At 42.3% G+C, this 27441-nt stretch overlaps 1 protein-coding gene and 1 non-coding gene across 3 annotated transcripts; both read right to left on the reverse strand.

Annotated features, from left to right (window-relative positions):
- Positions 1 to 1277: 1277 nt before the first annotated feature.
- Positions 1278 to 27069, reverse strand: eif4g2b (eukaryotic translation initiation factor 4, gamma 2b). 2 transcript variants are annotated; one of them, XM_078220842.1, is made up of 21 exons: positions 26778 to 27069; positions 25296 to 25411; positions 24609 to 24674; positions 20953 to 21021; positions 13168 to 13270; positions 12567 to 12701; positions 12383 to 12449; positions 12152 to 12303; positions 11619 to 11729; positions 10965 to 11048; positions 10788 to 10886; positions 9938 to 10079; positions 9670 to 9830; positions 8394 to 8522; positions 7782 to 7880; positions 7190 to 7405; positions 6398 to 6656; positions 5635 to 5839; positions 4817 to 5022; positions 4523 to 4644; positions 1278 to 3972 (listed from the first exon to the last, which is right to left on the reverse strand). In XM_078220842.1, exons 8-21 carry the CDS (start codon positions 12233 to 12235, stop codon positions 3904 to 3906), a joined length of 1986 nt encoding a protein of 661 aa, XP_078076968.1. In that variant the 5' UTR covers positions 12236 to 12303; positions 12383 to 12449; positions 12567 to 12701; positions 13168 to 13270; positions 20953 to 21021; positions 24609 to 24674; positions 25296 to 25411; positions 26778 to 27069; the 3' UTR covers positions 1278 to 3903. The 2 variants fall into 2 exon arrangements, with proteins under 2 accessions (XP_078076968.1, XP_078076970.1); XM_078220844.1 differs by lacking the exon at positions 26778 to 27069 and adding an exon at positions 26441 to 26723.
- LOC144499361 (small nucleolar RNA SNORD97) lies at positions 8682 to 8901 on the reverse strand. The gene has a single exon (XR_013498834.1). It is a non-coding gene; the product is annotated as a small nucleolar RNA SNORD97 (small nucleolar RNA).
- Positions 27070 to 27441: the final 372 nt, after the last annotated feature.

Genomic DNA, 27441 nt, shown 5'->3' on the forward strand with positions numbered 1-27441 from the left:
GGGAGATGAGAAATTCTTTCCTGTTGTTGGAATCTGGAACACGGCTTGAAAATGTGTTATGAAGACATGTCAACTAAACTTTTCTTCAACAGCAAAAAAAAAATGAATTGGACTCGAGATTTTTTGGAAACAAAGTGGTTTGAACCTACAATCACATTCCAAACCTATGGAAGGGAAGCAACTCTGCAAAACCCATCAGCCAATAGGAACCACGGGTTTGTCAACCTTCCATAGATCTTATGGGCAAAAAGGAAGCCTCTTGCAGTATCCAAAATAATGGGTTAATTGCTTGGACAAAAACCTAATTAAGATAGCTCACTAGTTAATTGTGCTATTAGAATATAGTTTGAATTATGGCAGTTGGAAAGATCACATGACCAGTCAGCATGCTGTGTGGACAAATGGGATTTGAGCAGAACTGGACCGGCAGCTGAGCCAAGTGGAGAGCTCCTGCCCCCAACCAGTTTGGACCCTGTCTATTAGTTCTTGAATGTCTCCATTCACCAGTAAACAGATTTTGAAGAACTCAACTCTAGGGCTCTACGTTTTAAAATCTGAACTATCAAGACCAAATTAGAATCATAGAGTCCAAGAATTGAAACATGACCAATCCATAATCTATTTGTGTACAGACATTAGTCAGGGTATATTTTGGTTTAAATGTAAAACTAATCTTTGAACAAGAAAACCTGAGATTCTTTACAAATAAGAACCAGTTACACAGACCTGGCAAGTGTTAACTCAAGAACTGGAAAAATTACCCTTAGAAACAGAAAACTACAGCACAAAACAGGCCCTTCGGCCCCACAAGTTGTGCCGAACATATCCCTACCTTGTTTGATTGAGGGGAGCCATTTGTCCAGTCCTCACCTGGTTACAATAGGAGCTCAAGAATGGAGAATGTGGTGACAGATTTAAGAGCAGGAATGTGGAACCAAGCCGGGCAAAAACCCAACAAAGATCGATGGGCCAGTCTTCTATGCACCAGTTCTCCTACCATTAATCTAGTGCTTTGGTAGCCAACTCACTACTAGAACAAGGAATAAATACAATAAACTCAGCATCCAGAAGTTACTCAATCCGCAAGTTAAATCTTTAGACAAGTGAATTGCACCAAACCAAAAATGCTCTTTCCAGCCATGTGCTTCAGGAAAAAAAAACAGGAAGCTACAAGTTTCACTTCAACTAACTCACATTCCAATTTGCTCAGTTGTTACAAAAAGTTGAAATCTTGGCAAACATGCTCAGCTTTACAGATCACTGGAGTCTAAAGTGAATCACAGCTCAGCCAGTTTTATTTGTAATGATAAAACCTGAACACTGGGTAGAAGTGTTTCTGCTACAAAAAGTGTTAACCGAAAGATGACTGTTACATGGAGTCAATCTGTAGAGAAGCTATTCAACATAGAAATTGGGGTAACCCATTCAGCCTCAAGGCTGTTCTGCCCAATTCAAATTTTATCTTAAAAATCTCCAAGGCTTATTGTAAAGTCTGAGGATTCAGATTAACAGCACTCGTTTGTATAAAAATATTTTGACTGCTCAAAAGCCTGGAGTGTCCATGGTCCACAGGTCACATCTGCGCAGACTAGCATTTAAACCCAAGTGCATTTTGCACATTTAGGTTAAACAGCTCACTTGGATGCAACATTTAACCAGTTATACAAACTGATGAGCAAACGGCAGAACAGGCTACAGGGGCTGATTGACCAACTCCAATGTACTGAAGATCTGCAACAGGAGCACTCAAAAACCTTAGAATAAACTTAACATGGTTAATCTTACAGAAAGAGGCAAAGATCCCTCGCCTCATGATTATGTCTCCAATGAAATTGGAGTTCTCTTCACCCATCATTACAGCAAATTACTGTATGTTTGCAGGAAGAATTGAGCATGGGCCTGGTCACAAGGGGGAAATGAGTTGTATGATGCAAAGAAATGTGTTAATGGTTTGTGGAAATCAGCCTGCACATAGCACTTCCAATACAGATCTGTCTTACAATACACAGGGGAACCAGTTGAGAAACTGGCATGCAATTCAAAAGTCAGTGATTAAAACTTCTGGTTAAGTCCAAAATGAAACCAGCCTGGATAACTAAGGAGCCAAAAAATCCACAGGAGTGCCCCTTTAAAGATCAATCTATGAAATTCTTTGCTCTGCTACATTCAAAACTCCATCTTCAGCCCTTTTTGTCTCCAGATTACATTGATGTCAGAATATAGTGCAGTCTAACATTACTTGGCTAAAGTCTTGAGGATCCAGGTCTTCACAAATTTTTAAAAGAATGTTAAATAACCTGTAGGTTGCTAGATTGGTTTTTAAAACTGAACCCTCTCAATTAGCTGTTTACAGTGTCGTACATTTTCCCCACAAGATTTATGCTCAATTCTGCCATCTCCTCCCCCCTAATAAAAAAAAAACTAGGATTTTACCCCTATGACCCCATTGCCCAAGTTTCAGGCTTGAAGACTTATCAGAGATTCACCTTGACTCTGATGTCTTGGCTTCACCCCTTGGGTTCAAAGACAAGCAGGAATCCATTTTACATTTCAGGGATTTATTTTTCAATGCCGAGTTCAATTTTAAAATAATTGAATTTTAGATGAAAAACCACAAGTTCAAAATTAGCATCATTATTGACCCGATGGAAACTGATGCATCAGAATGTCACTCTGCTGAGCCTTGGCAGAAAAGCAAGTTGGCAAATTGTATACAATGCACATTCAGGAATGTGCAACTGTACCAGTTTAGTGTACAAGAATATTGGCAATAACTGTAAAAGCACTAAAGCTATGTGCATTAACCCTATGAAATGCAGTTTATTCAGCATGTTACGAGTCACATATACTGCCACAAATGGCCATGCACCGATCACCTCCCAGGAAGCGTTTGAATTTATAATGGACCAAACTAAATTTAGAAGCAACATTTAAATTTGCGATCTATGAAAATGACTACTGTAGGTGCACCACAATAGCTGCAATTCTGACCGTATCAGGGCAAGCAGACAAGCTAGCCCTTTGGTGACCCATTAAAGTCTCCAACTTCAAACAAAACCACCAGGAAAATAAGGCATCAAGTATCACAATGTTTATTATAGATACAAGTTACTTGTACAAAATCAGGGCATGTGAACAAGTAGTGAACACAAATTGATAAATTAAGTAGGCTTCATTTTGTTACTATCACATAAAAGGGGTCCAAAGAAAGATTAGTTCCATTAATCTCACCACTGATGTTCTCCCACCCCACCATCTTAAACAAGCACTTTAATGTCTAGTTTACCTGCACAAAGCAAAATTGTGACATGTAAAATGACTTTAAAGACTTGTACAAATGCCTAGGCTGTAGGATTTAAGCATAGTTAACCCTGGCACACATCTTAAAAACAAAGCCTAATAGTGGAGGTAGAAATTCAGGCAAATTAATGTTACAGCTGCAACCCAGTGATTACAGTTTCCAATTTATTTAAGGTTTCCTTTTAACAATCCGAGGGAGAAAAAAAATCAAATATTGCAACGACTCAAGTATTTTGCTGAGCAAAGTGCATTTCTACAGTGTCTTGGTGTTGCTATTCAGTTTGTAAAAATCAACCAATGTAGAACAGCAGCCAACAGCATTGTCTTCATTATAACTACTGCTTGCACTGAGTAAATTTAGGGTTCAGTTATTGCATGCTATTCATAGATCATAAAGTTGCCTAAAAAGGTACTGTAATCTTAAGATTCAATGGTACACTACACTTAAGACATACACTAAAGGTTATGCAGAAGAAATGAGCCATGAACATGCTCCTGCGCTAAATACTGCAAAACAGTGGAATGAATCTCTGCAGTGGTTGGGATGAACGCAGTTACATCACAGCAACAGTATATTTGCACTATTAAGGCTTTGGCTGGTTTTCAGTCACCTTCCTCTTCCTCAGATTCCTCCTCCTCTGCAGTTTCCAGCCAGGTTAGCCACTGATTCACCTGCAAGGTCAGATCAGGTTGATTAATAACTCAAGACTGAAATCTTGCAACTTCACAGATTTGACACGGCCACACATTTCAACATTAGCACCAGGTTCAGTTGACAAACCTCAACCAAGGTCATGGGCTCAGCACAACACCAAGAGCATGACAAAGTCTAGTGCACCAATAGTCCTCGATAAAGGATGGGTCAGGCATCAATTTATGTGGGGGTGGGGGGGTGGGAAAAGAGGCGAGAGAGAGAGGAGAGAAACTGGTCAAATCCTGTTTAACATTGAGATTACAACAAATTGATTAGGCATTGTGGCCAGTTATATATGCCTGCAGTAAAGCTGCAAAACATCCCAGATAGGCAAATAAATGTGCTCACTTCATAACTAAGACAGGGCCCAAGCCCTTTATTTGAATAGTTTACTTCTGTGGTCACAGTCTCAAAGGCCATTTACTTGGAACCCAAAAGCAAGCTGACAAAAGTGGAGAAACATGCTCTGTGATGGTTCCATGTTATTTCAGCAGTTTACATGGAATCTATAGATCTCTTCCTATTTACCTGGAATAAAGCTTTGCCTTTTCCTGGGAATTCTTGGCTGATATCTTCTTTCCATGCCAAGAAGGCTTCCTCTTCTATTATTTCCATGTCATAAAAGTTCACAAAAAAGCGCAGTAACATACCTGCAAGAATCAGTTCACATGTAAACATTGAATGCAACAAGCAACCTAATCTATACAAATTAGCTGACAGCCCAAATAATTTACAACTTTAGCTTCTGCTTCATCATGAGAAATCAAAACATCTTATGAAATTGCCAACTCCCACACATAGCAAAAATTCAGGAAATCTTACCTTTAGGGAAGTTGTGATTGTAGCAGTGCACCTGCAATGCATACAAGGCGCTAACCTGCAGCTCAGTGTGGTCATGCAGGAACTTCTGCATTACTGGCTTAAAGGACAGGAGCAGCTGCTTCTCTGGCTCCAACATTTCTTTGGAAGGAACGCTTGTTGGGTCACCAGTTTCAGCAGGGGCCATCTTTGAAATGTGCTGCAGGAAGCTGAAACAGCAGGTTGGAAACAATTAACAGAGCCTTTTTAACTACCCCAGCAAGTTAACTGTTACTGAGCTTCCATAGAATCTTACATATCATTACGTTTGTGAAATTTGTTGTGTTTAGTCCCACACCCCTGCCTTCTAGATTTCAGTTGTTGCCCAATATCATACATAGAAATCTCTGGGTTGCAGATATCAGAATGATGCGGCTTAAGGAACAGTATTTATTCGAAATGCAAGCCATTAAAAGTTAAGGCTTCATATAAGCTAATAATATGGCTAAAGGGAGGGTCATTGTGGCAGCCTCACCACAATTTAGGGGGAAAATCAAAGGACATTTCCAAAGACTGCAGTAAACAGGCTAACATTTCAATGCAGTACACAAGGAGCTGTGCTTTCCCACCCCAGAAGAAAACATGGTACTGAAGAGCAAGGACTTCTGGTGTCTCAGGACTTCAGTAAAGCAGAAATTGGCTGCTCCAATAGCTCAAAATTTACTATTCTCCCACTTCCCAAATAATCAAAGCAAAAGGTGGAGCCTAGACTGACATTTTTCAAGATGTGAATACTTAAACTACAAAAAACTTCATGATCAGTCATTGCTGTGCATATATACCTGGTTAAGAGAATATTGACAAATCCTTTATCTGTATGCAATTTGGGAGAAATGTTATCCTTGATCCACTTATAAATGGCTTGGGGGGATGGGTCATTCTTGATCTGTTCTGCCAACTCTTTCTCCAATTTTAGTAGTGGGAACAAGAAACTGAGTCCTTTTCCCTCCAGAATCTCCAACATCCGATCCTTATTTTGGTCAATCTCTGAGAAAGAAAAGAAAAATGGATTATACTGGACCAGTGCAAGAAGCAAAAGTTGCAACAGTCAGAAAATACTCGTGTCAAAAATGGCAGATTGGAGTGCCTAATTAATGGTAACCTCATGGAGCTAACCAACACATCTACAGGTGTATATATAAAAAAAAAAGTTACCCAGAAGCTGGATTTTTAAAATAAATCATGCACCTTTTATTTTACGCAATTAAAATCTACTTGCCTGAACTATTCAGCTAGGTGCTGTATAAGGCCAGGCTTACTTCACTCAAATCTATTTGTGCATTCCAATCACCTCACCACACAACCCAGATAGGTCAAAACTGCCCACAGCAGCCAACCCAAAATACAGTATGGTTGCAGTTGAAGCTGCTGGTTTTGAAAAGTCTACTGTAATAGTTTTAACCCACCAGCCAGCTGTTGGAGAATTAGTACAAATCAAATCCCATCACTTTGACTGCAATAGGGGCACAAATTATAAAGGAGTGGGTTGAATTAGCTTCCCAATGATCTCAAAATCATCCCTCATGCAAGAAAGCAAGCACACACCTGGCAGCATCTTCTGCATGTTGACCTTGCTCTGTTGAAAGAGATCAGTCAGCCACTCTCGATCCTTCAATTTGGCAAGCTGCTGTAGACAAAGAAGGAATAAGGGGAAATGGGTTCCATTCTCAAAGGGCTGGGCAAGCTCCAAAAGGGTCACAAGTTCAGAGATGACGGCACGTGCTGCAAACTGGGCCAAGTACGATTTCACCAAAGGTATATCCCCCTCCAGCTTGGGGCACTGCTCCAATACATTCAGGAAAGCCTGCAATCAAAGTTAAGGGAATTTATAGCATGCACTGTATATGACAAATTACATAAACATTACAGATAGCGTCTCAATTCCAGCTGTCGAAAAACTAGAATTGTTTAAAAGTGGACACTTCAATACTTAGCTAATTTGGCTAGGTACTACTTATCAGTCACACTGCTTTCCCCGCAACCCTGACCTCAAAACAACCCTTGACCCCATCAAGCTAACTGCCCAACCAAAAATATCCAAAATATAGCACTGTAACTGAACTGGTCAAGGAACTCAACATAACCAGCTTCAGTAAAATGCAAAATCTTAAGTATAACATATTTGAAGGATTAACCTGTGCAGGGCCATCTGCTTCAAATGGTATGCCAAGATATGGCTACAACAAAACAGGTTGCATGCTTTCAATAATGCTGCAGCTTCACTCCTACAGCATTCAAACAAGCAAATGCAATTAGGTCTATAGTTGCAGGGAGTGCAGGAAAGCAATTGGAATGCTCCACATCTCATTTTTGATTAAAACTTAAAAATTCACTTACTTGCATGAAGTTTTCACCCGTAACAAGCCCCTCCTGCCTGAGTGCATTTATCAGAGTACTAGCTTGTTCTTTATCTTCATCAGAGCGATCTAGTGTGTGTACAATCATCTTGCTCAACATTTCTGGCAGAAAAGGCTTTGGTGCCTTCATCTCTTTCACTCCATTGACAGCATCTTTAATGTTAAGATTCGTCAGGTACTCTGTAAGGATAGTTTCCTACAAAAGGAATCACGAGAGAACACAGGATTCAAGCTTCAGCATGGGGAATGGTATGTGACACTCCATTACAAACAGTGCAGTCAGATATCCCATAGCAATCTTCCACTTGAAACTGCAGTCAAAGGCTGAATATTCATAGTGCTTTACTACTTATGGAAACATACAACACCATGTCACTGTGGTGGCTCTACAAAAGCATTAGTTGATCATTCAGCATGCTGAAACAAAAGTTAGAATGTTGGGAATATTATTTTGAGTCCAGCAGTTGTGGTCCCCACAGCAACACAGCAAGTACTCAAATACAGCCGATGACACCCACAATTTTCAGGACTAGTACTTTTCTAGTTCAATGGGCAGATTAAATTTCACTTACAGTCAGTTTCATCAATTCTTCTTTGGAAGGTGCTTTCTTGTTCTTCACAGGCTTCTCCTGAATCAAGGGTGGATTTGTTTTGAGACCTAGTTGAGGGGGCTAAGAGGTAATACATTACTAGTCAGTTGCTTAGAGCTAAAATTCAAAAGGGTTTTTTTTTAAATTAACTTCTGGTGCCTCTTCTAATCAAGTTAAATAACTCACTCAACATGCAAAATTTCAATATTTAAAATCAGATCACAAGTAACAAATGGGAGTAGTTCTCAGCCCCTCAAGTCCTTCTCAATCCAGCAAGATCAGTGTTAGACCCTCTCCCCACTTTGGCCCAATATCACCATACCCTTTGAACTTCCACGGAGTCAAAAGTATCTGCAAAAAAAACAGCCCTAAAGAATTCCATGATCCACAAGCCACTGAAGAAACTTAGTACTAAGTGACCAATCCCTTGTTCTAAGACAGATCCCCAATTCTACACTCTTCAAACAAGAGAATGACTCGACCCTCCCAAAACTTGGGTTTCATTCATAAATGCTACTTATGGTTCTACTCTTCAAGTAGAAGGGTACAATAACAATGGGAATTTGATTGAAAAGGCCCCTCAGCAAACCATACCTGCCCCAGGGGTGGTGTTTGAGTACGAGGAGGCTGTGCACTTGGTGGGATCATAGTTGGCGTTTGTGGTTGAAGCTTGTGCACTAGAGTTTTATTCAGCAAAAATGACTGTGCAGGCCTTAAACTGATCTATAAAGAAAAAGGCAAACCTTGATGTCAATAATCTCTTACAATACAGTTAGCACGACATGCAAATACAGGTGGTTTAATATGGTTTAAATGCAGATCCAAATATCTGATGATATCTAGAAAACAGCTGGTTATTTTGTCAGGTTCAAACTCAAGTGGCTGCCCTCATCGCTCAATCACGCTCACAGGACACTGGCTAGCTATCCATGACAGGTGGAGAAAAAGGGTTGGAGGAGTGGGGGCAGGGGGGTAGAGGAGAGAGAAGAAAAAGGAAAGAAAGAAAATGGGCATGAGGTAGTGGTCAAGGTAAGTCTAATAGTAGGAATAGCCTGCCAGATTAGTCCTCGCAATAACGCGTCATTCCTTAATCATTGGGCACCAAACCATTGAATATGTCCAGATTCAGATTACCTCATCTGCATTGATCTGTCCTTTATGAACCGAGGAGGCATGCCTTTGGATTGTGTTGGTTGCTGGGATGAGTGTCCCTGGTTTTGTCCATGGTAATGCTGGTTCTGTCCCTGTAATAGAACACTGTCACTTCCTTGTGCCAACACTACCTGCTGCCAGGCTCAGCCTCAACAGGACAAACACACTCCAACCAGTAGCTGAGCAGGTCCTGGACTCCACTCCTTCCAACAGTGGTTTTTTTTGTTCATCAGCAACCAAAGCCCAGAAGTTAGGCTTCCAAAGATAGGGGCACCTCAAATCTCAGGAACTCTGGATGTGATTGAAACTGAATATGCAAAACAACAGAAGGACAGCCTCAAATATGCACTCCACAAGCTACAGCTGTCCTACAAACAATGAAGTCAATCAGTGGCTTACTGCTCATCACCAAGCTGGTTTGCAGAAGTGCATCTCGGTTCAGTCAAGTCTCACTTTTCAGATTCTAAATGGCCCACATCATTTAATGCAATTGCCAATCTTGTGCCAGCCTCTTCAGAAGCAATAATCCTAACTTTATTGCTCGATACCAATTTCAAGTAACAGCAAGTAACGTGGAACGCAGAATGAATTAAACTCTGTTACACATCAGCTGCTTTGATATACTGGAATTTAATATCTAAAAAATTTGACTGTCAATGCAATCCACCCATAGTTGTTCAGTTTTTCAAACAAGACATGCAATCATCTCATTCCTCACCTGATTAGATTTAAGAAAAGACTTGCTTCCCATTTCCCCAAACTGTGACTGAGGAGATACATGCCCACCATGCCCATTAAAGAGTTGGTTGGAACGATGTCGCCCCATGGTAGGTGAGAATCGGTCTTGTATTACTCCTGGACCAGTACCAATCCCACTACCTTCAAGATAAAAGACAAAGTAGATGTAGGCTTTTAAAAGAATCATATCTGGTAAAAGTATGACTTTGATCAACTATGAACTTGACAAATCAGAAACCAATGCGTACCTGGCATTTGTCCAAACATATCAGCAAGCCCCCCAAGTGGGTCTCTGTCAAATTTCCTTCCTGGTGATATAAAAGGTCCCTCCAGAAAGAAGTCATTCCTCATTCCTTGAGCCATAGCTGGCGGAATAAAAACTCCCAAATCCTGCAGATAACACAAGCAAGTTAGTAAATGCAATGTTAGCATTCATGTCGAGGGCTAGAATACAAGAGCAGGGATGTACTTCTGAGGCTGTGTATGGCTCTGGTCAGACCCCATTTGGAGTATTGTAAGCAGTTTTGAGCCCCGTATCTAAGGAAGGATGTGCTGGCTTTGGAAAGGGTCCAGAGGAGGTTCACAAGAATTATCCCTGGAATGAAGAGGTTGTCGTATGAGGAACGGTTGAGGATTCTGGGTCTGTACTCCGTTCAGAAAGATGACGGGGGGATCTTATTGAAACTTACAGGACACTGCAAGGCCTGGATAGAGTGGATGTGGAGAGGATGTTTACACTAGTAGGAAAAACTAGAACCAGAAGGCACAACCTCAGACTAAAGGGACGATCCTTTATAATGGACAGAAAAATTTCTTCTGCCAGAGGGTGGCGAATCTGTGGAACACTTTGCCGCAGAAGACTGAGGAGGCCAGGTCATTGAGCGTCTTTAAGACAGAGATAGATAGGTTCTTGATTAATAAGGGGATCAGGGGTTATGGGGAAAAGGCAGGAGAATGAGGATGAGAAAAATATCAGCCATGATTGGATGGCAGAGTAGACTTGATGGGCTGTGTGGCCTAATTCTGCTCTACGTCTTATGGTCTTAACACAATCTAACATGCAACAATTCTAAGTTTAGAGCCAAGCTATAGCCCCACCTTTACTGCATCTTGACGAATCTGGTTTATCGTCTTTGGTCCATTGTCAATAAAAGCCTTGCGAGGAATCCAGCGGTGCTCACGCAACTCCACAGTATCCTACATAGAGGAAAGGAGTTAGCCTCATGTTCAGATTAGCTTAAAAATGTATAAATTTGGAAAGTAGAAATAAGTTACCTGCAGCAGGAAACGAATCCTAGCTGGCAATTCCTTATTTTGCATCAAGGAACGCATCCGGGCAAAGTACTGATCCATTAGAGACTAGGAAAGGCAAAAAGTATTTTAAACACTTGAATTCAAAGTTGAACAAGTTACATGAAATACTATGTTGACACTGAATACTTCAGTACATCAGTATTCAATTGAAGCTGTTTACTCAACATATTTCAAAAACAGGACAGCATTAAAGGACACCAAGTGAAGGTCAGCATTATTCATGACTATAAACATTCTTAAGCCAGTCACAGCCAGCTATCAGTGTCAGCTTTAATGAATACAAATCACAGCAAAGTGTAGAACACTTGAATTTAATTAGGTAATTTCCCTCCCAAATAAATTGGAAGACTTGGAATATTGTATGACCTACATCAGCCCATAATGTGCAATTTCTAAGAATGCAAAATGGCACAAAAACCTTTCCCAAAATGGAACCATGACAATCTGGTTAATTCACATATGGTACTAAAAGGCCTGCACTATTTATTCTCCACCCCAAAAGTGCCCCCCACAACCCTTCACATGGCCACAGAACTGGAGAGCTAGTGATCTGGCAACAATGGCTGGGAATAAATTAATCCCAAAATAGATATACATCATGGCATACAATTTTACCTTGGCCTTTTCATGGTCTAGTCTAGGTCCTACTGTCCTCATTATCTGACAGAGGCACTCCAAATCCTCTCCCATATCCTTGAATTGGACTCTCTTCTTCTTTTCCAAAAGCTAAGAGGAAAAAAAATGAAAATGCATTTCTATTTACTATCATCCAAAATGTGAGCAATTTGTCAGCAGAATACAGTAACCGTAACACCTGTAGGAAGAATCTTGCTTTCATATAGCATAAAGCATCTGCAATACATCTTCATAACTAATGAATTGAGACCTAGGCAACTGAAAGTGTTTGAACTTGGAAACTGGACAATGTTAACAATTTTACGAAGCACTGACAGTGAAACAACAAAATGCTGTGCATGACAAGATACAGGCACAACATTTGGCTGAGTCGATATTTATGGAAAGAGAGCATCAAGGAAGAACTTTAATGCTTAGAGGTCCTTAAATGCGCACATAATCAATTTAAGCTGAGCTCCACAGGAGCTACAAAGTACACAGAACAGCTAGTCAACACAAGATCAGTCACTCACTGTTTTGATGCACTTATGAAGGATAGATTCGTGGATAAGATCAAGTTTGCCAAGCTCTCCGATGAATTTGATGTTGCCCAGCATTTTGATCTTGGCAATAGCCCGTTGCTCTTCCTCTTCATTGGAGAGAGGGCCATCATGCTTGTCATAGACTAAAAATTTAAAAAAGACTTAATAAGACACTGACACTGACTTGCACAGAGATACTCAGTATTTTAAGATTATACTTACTATCGACATTTCTGGTACGGTTTTCAAATTCATCTTGAAGCTTTGAAATTAAAAGGCGCCTGAATGTCTGAAAATACATCAGTAGGTTGCATTTCAATATAAATGGATATTTCTTAACAGCACACAGACACCATTAAACCAGTTTCCAATCACATATGCAAGATTTTAAGTGGGCTCTGCTTACCGTACTTTGCTTGTGGTGTTGCAGCAAACCCTCTTGAGTTGGGCCATCAAAATTAGGAGCATCCTCTGCTAGCCGCAGACATAACTGAGCATACAGTGAGCTATACTTGGGCTCTTCAAGGGCTTTGTCTACTATCTGAGATTCAAAAGAGACTTTTTTCAGTACTAGGTCACAATGTAATCAAGTCAAATTTTCTTTATTCATCAGCCAATTGAAGCCAACAAATTGAGATGGCAATTTATCTAATTTACAGGACCAATCAAGCTAGAAGCACTTTGAGGCAGGAAGATCCTACAGCAATTAAGTGCAGAGAGAGAGAAATGCAAGACTGAAAATTGCAATGACTCCATTCTGGCAAGAGACTCTTGATTTCAGAATGGGGAGTGTAGAACTCCTTGACCAGTGGTTGAAGTTTATGGCATAGATGCATTAAAATGGAAACTGGACAATATTTGGTGTGAAGAATGGCAAAGGGAGAACACAAGGACAAGTTGATGAGTGATATAAAGATGTGGAAAGCATAACACCAGGTCAACTTGCTGAGCAAAATGCTATAACACTCAATGTAATTAGTTTGAGATAGCGATTAAAACCAACTCACCAGTAAAATGATCCCTTTTAGGACCAGTTTAGAGTCTACACCCACATTGAGGAGCTCAAGGCATAGCTTGTCAAACTTTTCTGGAGTAAGCTTGTTCAAAATGCTGAAAATAAAAATATTGAAGTCAACTATAGTCAATCTTAAATTGATGGAATGTTCAGAGGAACTGTGCATTAACCTATCACATTTAAACAAAATAAATCAGAACACCAATTGACTGGTGGATTACCTACAAAGCAGAGAGAATGGTGAATGTTGGGAACATATAGCAGGACTGAAAGCACTGCTGTGCCAAAACTGATTCTACTATATATTAAGCTGATTTTTCTCTGCACCCTAGCAGTGACTGTAACACTATATTCTGCACTCACCATTCATAGAATATAGGGGAGAAGGAATGTTTTGTCTGTATAAGCGCACAAGAAACAATACTTTTCACGGTATCCCAATACACAAATCAAATTCATTCAACATCGATTGGTCTGCTCAGCAGTAAGAACTGCAAATCCAGCAGAAAATGTTTTGATTACAGGATTCTGTATGATTGATATGGGAATTGGGCAATATTAACAGGCTAATTAGTATCAACTTCCTCAATCTCTCCCCCACCCCCAAAAAAACTCCAGCAATACTTTCAAATTGCCACATACTAATTTATAAAACCAGAGGCAGAGGAGTGCCCACCATTCTGCTAAATCTACTTGGGAGACAGCTATTAAGACAGAGGTAAAATAAACAGTTAACCTTGAAAACTTACTTCCATGGAACAAGAGATGCAATTAGACTGCAATTGGCATTTTAAACCACACAAACAAACTGATCACCAATTTGGCCACAATTGAGTGAATTGTAAAATAACCCCCCTGAAGTCATTTGCACAGCAAGTACATCAGGTACCTTATAATGAACAGATTGCCCAAAAAAGTACTGTACAATTGAAGTTTGGCATTTACAATAGAAATGTCAGTACATACCAACTTTGCACTCAAACATCATTGCTGTTAGAACTGCATCCAAGTTTCATAACATTAAACAATAGTTTAACAAGATGTTCAACAGTGACTGGCCAAGGCTTTCAGGAAATTTTAAGGAAAGCAAAGCTACCCTGCAGTTGAAGCTGCATTGTGCTCCAACCTATATGAAAATAGATTAAACACAGGATGTTGAAATTTGACTCCAGAGTATAAAGTAGAGGCATACCACCACAATTACAACAGGATTCATTTGAAGTCTCTGACCAAGCTTATTTCTGTAATTCATGACCATGGGAGAGAGAACGACCAAGTAATTAAGTGCTAAGGAGCTTGACACCAAGTAAATAGAAGCATTCAACCCATTTGTAGGCCTTGATAGCAAAACAAATTTACCAGCCTGAGAACAGACTGCCCATCCCTCCTGGTTGGTACACACATACACAAGATGACAAAAATCACAATCTTCTATCCAACAAAATTTTCCCCTGGCTACAAATGTGGTGTTTCTGAAGAATGCTAACCACAAATCAGGAAATTACCTCACTACTCCACCTCACAGGAGTTACCCAATTTTAATCTTCATTCTGCAGTTTGTGGTATTTACCTTGCTCCCTACACTACAATAGGGGTTGCACATTGAAAGCCAATTGGCTGCAAAGGGCTTCCGGTCAGATTTATTGTAAAATGATCCTTAACCAAAAAGTATTGTATTTTCCTTTAACAATGCAATGGCTGCATATTGGGAGCAATGTTCTTTGCTGGAAATATGTTGGGTCCTAATTCTTAATAGTTTAACTGAACAGCAGAAAAACAGGAACGCCCCCCACCCCCTTCACTGAGGAACTCACCCCCCCCAATAGCATTGAGTACCTACATCAGATGGACTGTGCAAACACCATCAAGGACAATTAGTAATTGGCCTGGCCAGTGCCACTCATCCCCAGAATAGAGTATGCAGGCAGCTAAATTCTACTGATTTTATACCCAACATAAAAACTGATCAGAAAAATCGTTACAGCACAAGAGACCATCTAGCCCATCTCATCTTCACTGGCTCTCTAAATGGGTATCATGACTGTGCAATTCCCTTGCCTTTTCCCAAACAACCATCTAATGCCCTCTTGAATGCCCCAATTGAACCTGCCTCCACCAACTTCCAGACAGTGCATTCCAAACCCATACCACTGTGAATAAGGTTATCGCCAGAGTTTGTTGATTTGCACAGAAGCAATGTCCTCCTTCTTGATCAGGAAGTTTCTCCCCATCTACTCTGTCCAGTCCCCTCATGATTCTGAATTGTATTTCTACACCAGTCTCACCAAATCTGCACCCTCATTCTTGAGGAAAGTCTCTTCCCATCTACTAGTGACTCTGAACACAAATTCCCTCAGCCTATCCTCATAACTGTTCATCCCTGGAACCTTTGTAAACCTCTCACTCTTTCCAACATGCTCATCTTTCCTGTAGTGTGGCACCCAGAACAGCACACAATATTCCAGCTGAGATCTAACTAGGGTATTCCAACTGAGCTCTTGTACAAGCTCATAACCTCCTTGCTCCGATACTATGGCCCTATTAAGAGACCTGGAATACTACATGCTGTACTAATTGCTCATGTCACCTGCAATGATCTATGGACATACACATCCAGATTCCCTCAGGGCCTGCACTCCCTTAAGAATTTTACCCCTTATTTATATTCTATTTTCTTCCTATCAAAATGCATCATACTTCTCCACATTAAACGTAATCTGTCCCCTATCTGCCCAATTCATTAACTTGTCTGCATCCTTTTGAAGTTCTGCACTGTCCTCTTTAGTTTGCAATACTTCCAAGTTTTAGTTTCATCTGCAAACTTTGAAATTGTCTCCCACACCCCTAGATCAATATACATGAAAAGCAAGGGTATCATTATTGATCCCTGGGTAACACCATTACAAACCTTCCTCCAGCCTAAAAACCCACTGATTATTACTCTCTGCTTCCTATTATTCAGCCAATATTGTACAACATTGCGACTGTCCCTTTTATTCCTGTGGGGGGCACTATCAAATGCCTTCTGAAAAGTCTTGGTACACCATACCAACAGCATTACCCCATCTTTGTTTTCTAAATGGAAACTGCATTTAGCTTGCTGGCATTTTTTGACGAGGTAACAATGCTGACTCTTCCTAATCAACCTACATGACTTAATTCTAACCCCAAGCTGGCCCACCACTGATGCCAAACTGACTGGCCTGTAATTGCTGGGGCCGTTCTTAACCTTTGAACAATGGCACAACATTTGTAACTCTTCAGTCCTCTGGTTCCTCCAAAGTCTCGAGAAGTCTAGAAGATTAGGCACCCCTGCAGTTTTCATTCTCACTTCCTTCAATATCCCTGGATGCAATTCATTTGGACCTCATACCTTACCAACTTTCAGTACTGACAGTCTATTATCAATGTTGAATCCTTCAAGGGAGATAGCATCCTTTTCCATCACCATGTCCTTAGTATCTACCGCCTTGTATGACAAAGTATTAATTTAATACCACCATGCACCCAGCCTCCAAGTCTAAATTCCTTAAGTTGGACCTACTCTTTTTACTTGTATGCCTAGAAGATTCCCCTTTATGTCGGCTACCAGTCTTTCCTCAATGCCCTCTTTAGTTTGTGTGCCTTTCTCCCCTCCGAATTCCTCTTGGTTCTCTATTTTCTACACGGCACCTGTCATAAGCACTTTCTTCCTTAGCAACGTTGGATTGGTTTGCCCTACTTTTCCCTTTCAAAAAGAATACATCTTGACTGCATCCAGACCGTGTTTTGAAGGTAGCTCATTCCCCGTCAACCTTTTGTTCCAGTTTAACTGGCCCAGCTCCATTCTTACCCTACTGAAGTTGGTCCTCCCCAGTGAATTATTTTTACCCTGGGTTGCCTATTTTCCTATCATCCTAAACATTACAATAATCATTCTCTTAATGTTCCCCCCCCCTATTGACACTTGTTATACTTGGCCAACCTCATTTCCAAGAACCAGGTCCAACAATGCACCCACTCTTGTTGGACTGGATGCCTGAACACAATCTAAGAACTTCTGCCCCTCTCCACCCTTTACACTACCACTTTATTCAAGTAATTCTCACATTAAAACTAATTGATAATGTTTGCACCCCCATTCTCACTGACTGCCATGTTCACCTGTACCCCCACTGCATGTTCATCTGTATCCCCATTCCCTCGGATTGCATATTTTGGCACTTATTTATTAAAAGTATAGTGAGTACTGCAATGTAGCCAGTTAATTTGTACAAACAAAGGCCTCACAAACAAGGTGGGTGAGCAGATAATCTGTAGGCACCATTAGTTGAGGGATAACTGTGGCTAGATAATGACTAATGATGGAGCATACTCAAGTGGAAAATTAAACCGAGAACTGACAAGTAATTTTAGATGGTGCAAGGATACCAATTTGTGCATTTAAAAATCCTTACCTTACCAGGTCGAATGATCATTACCCAATAGTGACCAATGGCCACAAGTGTAATGTTGTCATACATGGTAAATATTCTACAGTAGCATTCTCCATTTATAAACTATGCGTTTTCAATGCTTATACAGTAACTGCCAGTTAGAGCTAAACGTCAAATGGTTGGTACTTTGCATTTCATAATGCTCAAGATGTACAAGTTCATATAGTCTTCCAGGGCGGCACGGTAGCACAGAGGTTAGCACTGCTGCTTCACAGCTCCAGGGACCTGGGTTCGATTCCCGGCTTGGGTCACTGTCTGTGTGGAATTTGCACATTCTCCTCGTGTCTGCGTGGGTTTCCTCCGGGTGCTCCGGTTTCCTCCCACAGTCCAAAGATGTGCGGGTTAGGTTGATTGGCCATGCTAAAATTGCCCCTTAGTGTCCTGGGATGCGTAGATTAGAGGGATTAGCGGGTAAAATATGTAGGGATATGGAGGTAGGGCCTGGGTGGGCTTGTGGTCGGTGCAGACTCGATGGGCCAAATGGCCTCTTTCTGCACTGTAGGGTTTCTATTCTATGAGGAAATGCATGGGTCAGATTTGCAACCCATCAACACAAAATAAACCTAATAAACGGCTGGGTGAAAGCTGCACAAATCCTGGAAGTCAGTTTTTAAACCACTGCTATTAGATCCTGCTACTCAGTAATATGAACAGCCAGAACATGGCAGCTGTTACTACATACAAGTAATGTCAGGACTAAGCACTGACAAGGACATCTGGGCTTTGATGGTGAGTCAGTAGGAAGCTTTTCCTGCTCTCATCCTCAATTTCCTTTCCTGGCAGGTTAACATAGCAAGCAAAAATATCTCTACTGAGAAAGCTGATTTCACTTGGCACACAAAGAAATCCTACTACCCAAGCTTACTTTGCTGTGCTAATTGTGCATCAGATTGAACTGGACTTGCAGTACAAGTAAAAGTCAATTGGACAAAGTGCTTTTTTGCCAAAGGCAAACCTACAAATAATGTATGTCTCCTATCAATTGCCACAATAAAAGAGCACAATCTCAAAGCACCCAATTTTGGAATCTGAATAGTTGTTTGTAGTGGAGACAAGGAAAGCATTTTTATCCAAGCTTTAACTCTGGATGACATTTAATTTTGTATTATATAGTAGGTTTATGAACTGGAAAAAGAACTGATAATCACTGGCTTCAATCTTCCATGAAGTTCAAATTATAAACTTCAATCACAAAAGCCATGGCAGATATGGACATTAGATGCAAGTAGAAAATTAAAACTCGCCTGCATCTGGCTATGGTCATCCATGGAATATACAATAATGAAATGCCTGATTCACAAATATAAAATGGAGCCAGTGACACTCAAAACCTACTTCAATCTAACATTAGTGGTCACTTGATCAGCCGTAAGACAAAAACCATGAAATGATTCCAGCTGATTGTATAGATAGATGTGCGCTCATCTGGGAGGTAAGAACCAAGCAATTCAAACAAATAAAAAAATCTTGATCTGCAACTGTAAACTAAGAGTCACATGGTCATTTTCAGGCATTTCTTAATCTCCCTTTCAGACCCATGGCTTTCAAGAGACAATTTAAGTTATGGACAGTGATGCACTAACTATTCTCTGCTGAAAATGTGCCAAGTATGCTTAGTTATAAATCAAAATATTTTCTATACTCAGGTGAAGTCCAACAAGAGGAGGATGTACTGAAATCCAGAACTGAAGTAAGCTCTTTGTTCAGTGAACATACCATGAATTTACTGAGATAGGTGGCAAATGTCCCATCCAAAAACCCCTTCCCATCCAAAAAACCCAAATGGGACCTTCTGAATGCAACAGCAGCAAAGTGACTTCTCGTATGGTATATGCTTTTGGCAGTGCCTTGTCTAAGCTGGGTTAGCTGGTCACTGATCTGACAATTGTGCTCTAGACAAGCAAAAGGTGGACAGTAAAATAAGCTACCATGCTTTTGGCAGCCACTGTGGTCAGACGACTACTAACCATGGAAAACATATAGCATGAGTTGGCACAAGATACAGGAACAAGTCATATGGTCACTTAAGCTAGCTCTAACATGCAATAAGATCAAGATTTCAACTCCAGCTACTTGCCCCCCATAACCCTCCCCTCATTCCTAGGTCACACTGCTCTCTGGGGCATGGGACATTCAAATAGCAACCATCCCTCAATTCCATTTTAAACTAGACCCTTTAAAATAAAACTGCCTCTTATTTCTAGATTCCCCACCAGAAGCACTCTGAAGTTTCCTCAATGTTTCAGTAAGACCTCAATTCTTCTGAACATTCTTGAACATAGACCCAATATGCTCAACCTTGCCTCAGAAGGACAACCCTTTCACCCCAGAAAATCAAGCTTGGGTGAACCTTCCTTGAACTACCTCCAATGGACGTATATGCTTCCTTAAAACAAGACCAACTCCATATGATCTTTCATTCTGTTATATTCCACCCTTCCAATAAAAACCAACATTCTATTCATCTCAACTCCAATAATTAGACAAGGATAGCTGATCTTCATTCAGGCATTATGAAACGAGTGTAATTCTCAACCCAAATAGATTTTATAGCATAGAGGGTGACATTCTACTTCATATGGTTGATTGAAGACAATCTTGGGAGCCAGGATTACTTATTTGCTGCATGTGGGAATAGGAGGCAGTCATTCAGCCCTGAAAAACCAATTCTGGCATTCATTTAGATCATAAAATCCCTACAGTACAGCAGGAGTTCATTCAGCCCATCGAGCCTGCACCAACAACAATCCCACCCTATCCCCATAACCACACATTTACCCTGCTAATTTCCCCCTCTCCCCCCCCACCACCACCAAAAAAACACTAGGGTGAATTTAGCATAGCCAATCAACCTAACCTGCACATCTTTGGACTGTAGGAAGAAACCGGAGCACCCGGAGAAAGCCCACAAAGACACAGGGAGAATGTGCAATCTCCACACAGACAGTGACCCAAGCTGGGAATCGAACCTGGGTCTCTGATGCTAAGAGGCAGCAGTGCTAACCGTGCAGATCATGGTTGATCTGTATTGTAGTCCCACTTATCTATTACAAAGGAGTGTTCCAGGTTTCCAGTGCCATTTGCCAGGAAACACTTTTTCCAAACATAACCTTATTTGGGGCTTGTTCTAGATTTCTAGAGTAGATATTTACCCCCATTTTTATTGAATATCACAAACTTAATCTATGTAACTAGTCCTCAAACTAATTTTTTTCCAGTATCTTTCTGGCTCAAACCAAGAATCATTCAATGTATAATTCTAGATTAGAATGCTGTAAAACCTCATCATAAAAAAAACTTACCCTCTGACTTTCCTGAAGATTCCATCTTGTCTTTCTTTCTCATTCAAGGAGTTGGCATCTCGTTTAGTGCTTCAGGAAGGAACCCATCTCTTTACGCTAGGTCCTGGGGGTTTCCCCCAGGATCCGGCTGTAGAGAGATAGGAACAAAGTCTATAGCAACAGCTCAACATGATTATTATCTGACCCATCCTCTCTCGTAAACAAGCAGCTCTGGTTAAACAATATCTCAGCGGCAAAAAGGAGTATTAGTGGCCATACAAATACCCAGATTCAATTTCAGGATGGCAACAGAGAAGCACTCTTGTTCCTTGTGATATTCCAGTAGTTAATTGCTAAAAAAGCATGCATATACTGGAATGCACACCTTAAAGCAGTAATGTGTACACAAATGGAAACAACTGCAGACCAATGGAGGAAGTTGTAATAGGCCTGAGTTGGATGGATTGCTCTTTGGAAGAGTCAGCACAGGCAAAATGGGCCAAATGGCCTGCTTCCAGGTCCAGGCAATGATTTTTATGTAGTTATTTCTCCTGAAACCAACCAAATGCAATGGAGCACTTAGAAAAGTGCAAGAATGCAAAGGAGAGAACTTCAGTGATGACCTGACACCTTAACATTTGGACACAAGGCACACTTATTTTGAAGTAACATGTTATTTTGGTATTTGTATAACCACATTTAACAACTTGAGCACTTTTTAAACATAAGCATCCAAGTGCTTCACAAGAACAGCAAGACAAAACCAAACAAAGATTAGGGTGGCAGATCTAAAGCAATATTTTTTGGGGAGCATTTTTGAGGAACAAAATGTCGAGAGATGCAGTACTCAACCTTTGCAAGCTGCAGGAAATGTTACCAATGGTAGAGCGATCATAATCGGTGGATGTTGGAGAGACTGGATTGCAGGAGTGCAATTGAGGATCTTAGGGATGGGAGAATTTTGAAATGGTAAGCCAATAAGGAGGCTTATGTTCGGATGAGACGTGAGCACTCGGGTAGTGCACTAGAAAGCTTTAGATTGGCTAAGAGGGAGTTGAAGAGCGAGCTTAGAAGGGCTAAAAGGGGACATGAGAAGACTTTGGCGGATAGGGTTAAAGAGAATCCTAAGGCGTTCTATAGGTATGTCAAGAACAGAAGGTTGGTTAGGGCAAGTTTAGGGCCAGTTATAGATGGCAGAGGGAAGTTATGTGTGGAACCGGAGGAGATTGGTGAAGCATTGAACCAATATTTCTCTTCGGTGTTCACGCAAGGGGACATGAATATAGCTGAGGAGGACACTGGGTTGCAAGGGAGTAGAATAGACAGTATTACAGTTGATAAGGAGGATGTGCAGGATATTCTGGAGGGTCTGAAAATAGATAAATCCCCTGGTCCGGATGGGATTTATCCAAGGATTCTCTGGGAGGCAAGAGAAGTGATTGCAGAGCCTCTGGCTCTGATCTTCAGGTCGTCGTTGGCCTCTGGTATAGTACCAGAAGATTGGAGGTTAGCGAATGTTGTCCCATTGTTTAAGAAGGGGAACAGAGACTTCCCCGGGAATTATAGACCGGTGAGTCTCACTTCTGTTGTCGGCAAGATGTTGGAAAAAATTATAAGGGATAGGATTTATAGTTATTTGGAGAGTAATGAATTGATAGGTGATAGTCAGCATGGTTTTGTGGCAGGTAGGTCGTGCCTTACTAACCTTATTGAGTTTTTTGAGAAAGTGACCAAGGAGGTGGATGGGGGCAAGGCAGTGGACGTGGTATATATGGATTTTAGTAAGGCGTTTGATAAGGTTCACCATGGTAGGCTTCTGCAGAAAATGCAGATGTATGGGATTGGGGGTGATCTAGGAAATTGGATCAGGAATTGGCTAGCGGATAGGAAACAGAGGGTGGTGGTTGATAGTAAATATTCATCATGGAGTGCGGTTACAAGTGGTGTACCTCAGGGATCTGTTTTGGGGCCACTGCTGTTTGTAATATTTATTAATGATCTGGATGAGGGTATAGTTGGGTGGATTAGCAAATTTGCTGATGACACCAAAGTCGGTGGTGTGGTAGACAGTGAGGAAGGGTGTCATAGTTTGCAGGAAGACTTAGACAGGTTGCAAAGTTGGGCCGAGAGGTGGCGGATGGAGTTTAATGCGGAGAAGTGTGAGGTAATTCACTTTGGTAGGAATAACAGATGTGTTGAGTATAGGGCTAACGGGAGGACTTTGAATAGTGTGGAGGAGCAGAGGGATCTAGGTGTATGTGTGCATAGATCCCTGAAAGTTGGGAATCAAGTAGATAAGGTTGTTAAGAAGGCATATGGTGTCTTGGCGTTTATTGGTAGGGGGATTGAATTTAGGAGTCGTAGCGTTATGTTGCAACTGTACACAACTCTGGTGCGGCCGCACTTGGAGTACTGTGTGCAGTTCTGGTCCCCACATTACAGGAAGGATGTGGAGGCTTTGGAGAGGGTGCAGAGGAGGTTTACCAGGATGTTGCCTGGTATGGAGGGGAGATCCTATGAGGAGAGGCTGAGGGATTTGGGATTGTTTTCGCTGGAAAGGCGGCGGCTAAGAGGGGATCTTATTGAAACATATAAGATGATTAGAGGTTTAGATAGGGTGGATAGTGATAGCCTTTTTCCTCTGATGGAGAAATCCAGCACGAGGGGGCATGGCTTTAAATTGAGGGGGGGTAGTTATAGAACCGATGTCAGGGGTAGGTTCTTTACCCAGAGGGTGGTGAGGGATTGGAATGCCCTGCCAGCATCAGTTGTAAATGCGCCTAGTTTGGGGGCGTTTAAGAGATCCGTAGATAGGTTCATGGACGAAAAGAAATTGGTTTAGGTTGGAGGGTCACAGTTTGTTTTTTTTTAAACTGGTCGGTGCAACATCGTGGGCCGAAGGGCCTGTTCTGCGCTGTAATGTTCTATGTTCTAATGGCATGAAGGGATTTGAAAGTAAGGACAAGAATTCCAAAATTGGGTGTTATTATTTAAAAATAAGTCATGTAGGGCAGCAAGCACGAAGGTGATGACAGAATACTAGTCAGAGGTGAGAATGCAATCAATAGTGCCCCTGACGGCCATGGAACATGCATTACCAACAGATTTATATCATTCTGCAAGTCCTTCCAATACACCTGGTAGCAGGTATTAGAAAAGCAGGAAATTTCATGATCAGCAATTCGGCAGGACAATAGCAAACTACTGCAGTACTTTGTCCAGCATAATCATGGACCAATCCAATGGAAGCCCGAAAACTAAGGAATTTTGGCTTGGGTTTGGGCACAACACAGGAGGCCATTTGGCCCATCAAATCTTATTGTTGGAGGGTGGAGATGGTAGGGAAGAGGAGTTTTAAAATGGCAGTTTATAGTAACCACGTTTGTAAACTTTGTATCCCATGCAAAAATATTCCTTGCAATAGCAATCACACCTCAGGTGACTGCAGAGTTTGCACATTCCCCCTGGGGCCACTGTTTCTTCTCCCCCCCACAGTTCAAAGATGTGCAGGTTAGGTGGATGGGCCATGGGAAATGTGTTTTTGGGGGGGGGGGGGGGGGGGGGGGGGGGAAGAGAATGCTGATAGCCTTGGTAAGTTACTCTGTCAGTGAGTTGGGCCAGCTTAAAAAGGGCCCAAAAATAGAATTTTAATAGTCCTTCTGGGTGGTTATAGTTACCTGTTGCTGGCAGTCTTGGGATAGTGCTGAGGCGCACCCCTACCTCCTCCTCCGCCCAAAGAAGCACTAGGAAGATGAGAAAATACTTCAGCTCAAAAAATGGCTTCCAACAACCCTTGCACTACCAGTCATGCTCATATCAAATCGGCAGCTAATCATGGTATTGAACATTCAATCTAATTCTAGTCAATATTTGTCCCTGCAGTCCTTGTTAAAAGGAAAACGGGTAATCATCAAAACAGAGAAGCTAGTACAATACCGAGAGCTCATATGGCTTTGCTAGGAAGCCTTAAATATCAATTTCAAATCAAGTAATATTACGTACCAAACAGGAGGAACCACTTAATGCCACAGAATTCTAACTACCCATAAAGAAAGATCAGCCATGAAATGGAGAACTCTCCATTACCCCATTTTGAAAGCTCTGTAGACAAGAAAAGCTAGCAAAGGAACTCATTCAGATCATTTAAGCATTGTTGTTCTGCATACAACCTAGAGGGGATTTATGAGTCTGGCAGTCACCATTAACATTGAAGATAACATGCAATGGTTGAATGAAAACCCAGGCATTTTCTTGTACGCAATTTAATTCATGTTCCCTCACAAGACCTACCAAGTCTGACAGCTTCACATTCTTGCAAAATACAAAACAATGGTACAACAAATCACTTGAACTGGTATAGATACCTGAAACGAGAAGCAACCCCTTCGGCGATCACACTCTCCACTTTGGCGGCTTGACACAACGAAAAACTTCCAAAAGAAGAAGATTTAAAAAAAGGGAAGGGTGGGGAAAGAGTTACCTAGGAGAGAAAAACAACAAAAAAAAAATCACCCTTCTGATCTATTATAGCAGCACAATTTAGGGGGCAAACAATGAATCATCGAGTCAAACTCCACCCACCCCATTGCACAAAAGGGAAGTATGGCCGCACCAACCCTAAATGGGTAAATGCAGAGAAAATATGGCTCGTCTTTGATAGACTCACAATGACGCAGGGTAATTAAACCAGGATTATTTCTCAATCTGCAGATGTGGTGGGAGGAGTCAAAACGAGAACAGCAAGGTTTTTTTGGGGGGGGGGGGGGAGAAGAGAGAGAAAGAGATAGAAGAGATTTTTTTTGGGGGGGGGGAGAGAAAGAACGAGTCCAGGAAAGACGGCAGCACAAAGACCAAGGTACTAAGACAAAGAAAATCCAAGAGGAGAATACAGGGAAGGCAGCCACCGCCATTCCTCCCCCCCCCCTCAAAAAACCCACAAAGGAAGGGGTGCAAAGAGATTACACTACATTTGGAAAAAGGAAATAGGGGAGGGAGCAGCAACAAAGAGCCGAGAACCAGCACACAGAATGAGCTACATAAAGACCTAGAAACGGGGAACGAAGATGGGGGGGGGGGGGAGAAGAGAGGAGAGAGAGGGGGGGGGGGGGAGGAGAGAAGAGAGAGGGGGGGGGGGGGAGGAGAGAAGAGAGAGGGGGGGGGGGAGGAGAGAAGAGAGAGGGGGGGGGGGAGAGAAGAGAGAGGGGGGGGGGGGGGAGAGAGAAGAGAGAGGGGGGGGGGGAGAGAGGGGGGAAGAGAGGGGGGAACGAAGATTGGTGGGGTGGGAACGATGATTTGGAGGGGGGGGAACGACACCAATCAAGGAGGCGAGAGCCCTCCCCAATAGAGGACCCAGCAATGAATTAGCAGAGAGACAGACAGCCCAGGGAAATACATGGAGGAGGAAACACCGCCACATTGGGGGGGGGGGGGGGGGGTAGACGAACCAGGAACCGGCTGCTTTAAAAAGGGACGGAAGGAGGGGGGGGCGCGAGAGAGAAAAATCACCAACCAAACACTCCCTTAATGGCCACGATCTCGATCCGATGTTCGATCAGCCTCTCGTTAGCCAGAGCGCACAAATATCCAATGCAGGGAAAGGGGGGGGGGGGAAGAAAGCAAACGCTTCTTTCCCCCTCACCCGAGAATAACTACTAACTCGAGCTCGGCAGCAACTCCGTCAAACAGAAAACGAGAAATAAACTGCTAAAACAGCATCCGAACAACAAGCGTTATCGCATCGAAACCCGGACCAACAACGCCGCCTCCGCCATTTTGTGAGCAGCCGAACAAGCGGTGACAAAATGGCGGCGGCACCGCTCTCCCCACCGAACCCGGCCCCACCTCACCTCACCGTCCGCACCGCCCAGTCACTCCGCGTTCGTTTCAGTGCTTCCCAAAAATGAAATAAAAATAAAATGGGTCGGGAGGGGGGAGGGAAGGGGAGAAATCATTAAATATTTTTTCCTTTAAAAATCCGAACCGCATAGATGGCAGGTCGAGACGGCGGGGTGGGGAGAGGGGGGGGGGGAGCTCAGAGTCGCCGGCACAAAGAGACGGAGCTCCGCCGCCACCGCCAGTTATCCGAATGGATTCTCTTACCCACAATGCAGCTTAACCGTGCAGCCTAACTTTACTTCCGGCTCCGCGCCCTTTTAATTTCCCTATTTATTCTCCTCCTCCCCCGCCCCCCCCAATCGCATGCCGCTTGGCCACAACCAAACTTGAATCATGCGTCATGCTGATTGACAGCCAGCTCTCACCAGTCACGCTGGCCCGTTGTGTGATACCGCCGCCGCCCCCCCCGGCGTGGCCAATCAGACAAAAGCGGGGGCGGGCTGCGTATGGTGGGGGGTGTGGGGTACGCTGGCCGCTGATTGGCCGGTGGCCTTCAATGCAGCCGCACTGCGGATTGAGCCGGCCTGGCCCCGCCCCTCCTCCCCGCCCCTCCACTCTCTGCGGCGAGGCTATAGCTCCGCCCCTCCCTCTCCTCCACCTGGGGAGGACACTTTT

The sequence above is a fragment of the Mustelus asterias genome, chromosome 9, assembly GCF_964213995.1.
Source record: "Mustelus asterias chromosome 9, sMusAst1.hap1.1, whole genome shotgun sequence".
Classification (NCBI taxonomy): Eukaryota; Metazoa; Chordata; class Chondrichthyes; order Carcharhiniformes; family Triakidae; genus Mustelus; species Mustelus asterias.

What these genes read in the sequence shown, in the direction of transcription:
- eif4g2b (XM_078220842.1), bottom strand. Translation starts at nt 12,235, where the DNA reads ATGCTGGGCAACATCAAATTCATCGGAGAGCTTGGCAAACTTGATCTT. An exon ending in TTCATAAGTGCATCAAAACA is followed by an intron (nt 11,730 to 12,151) that starts GTGAGTGACTGA and finishes TTTTCCTCTTAG; the next exon opens with CTTTTGGAAAAGAAGAAGAG. An exon ending in CAATCACAACTTCCCTAAAG is followed by an intron (nt 4,645 to 4,816) that starts GTAAGATTTCCT and finishes TGATTCTTGCAG; the next exon opens with GTATGTTACTGCGCTTTTTT.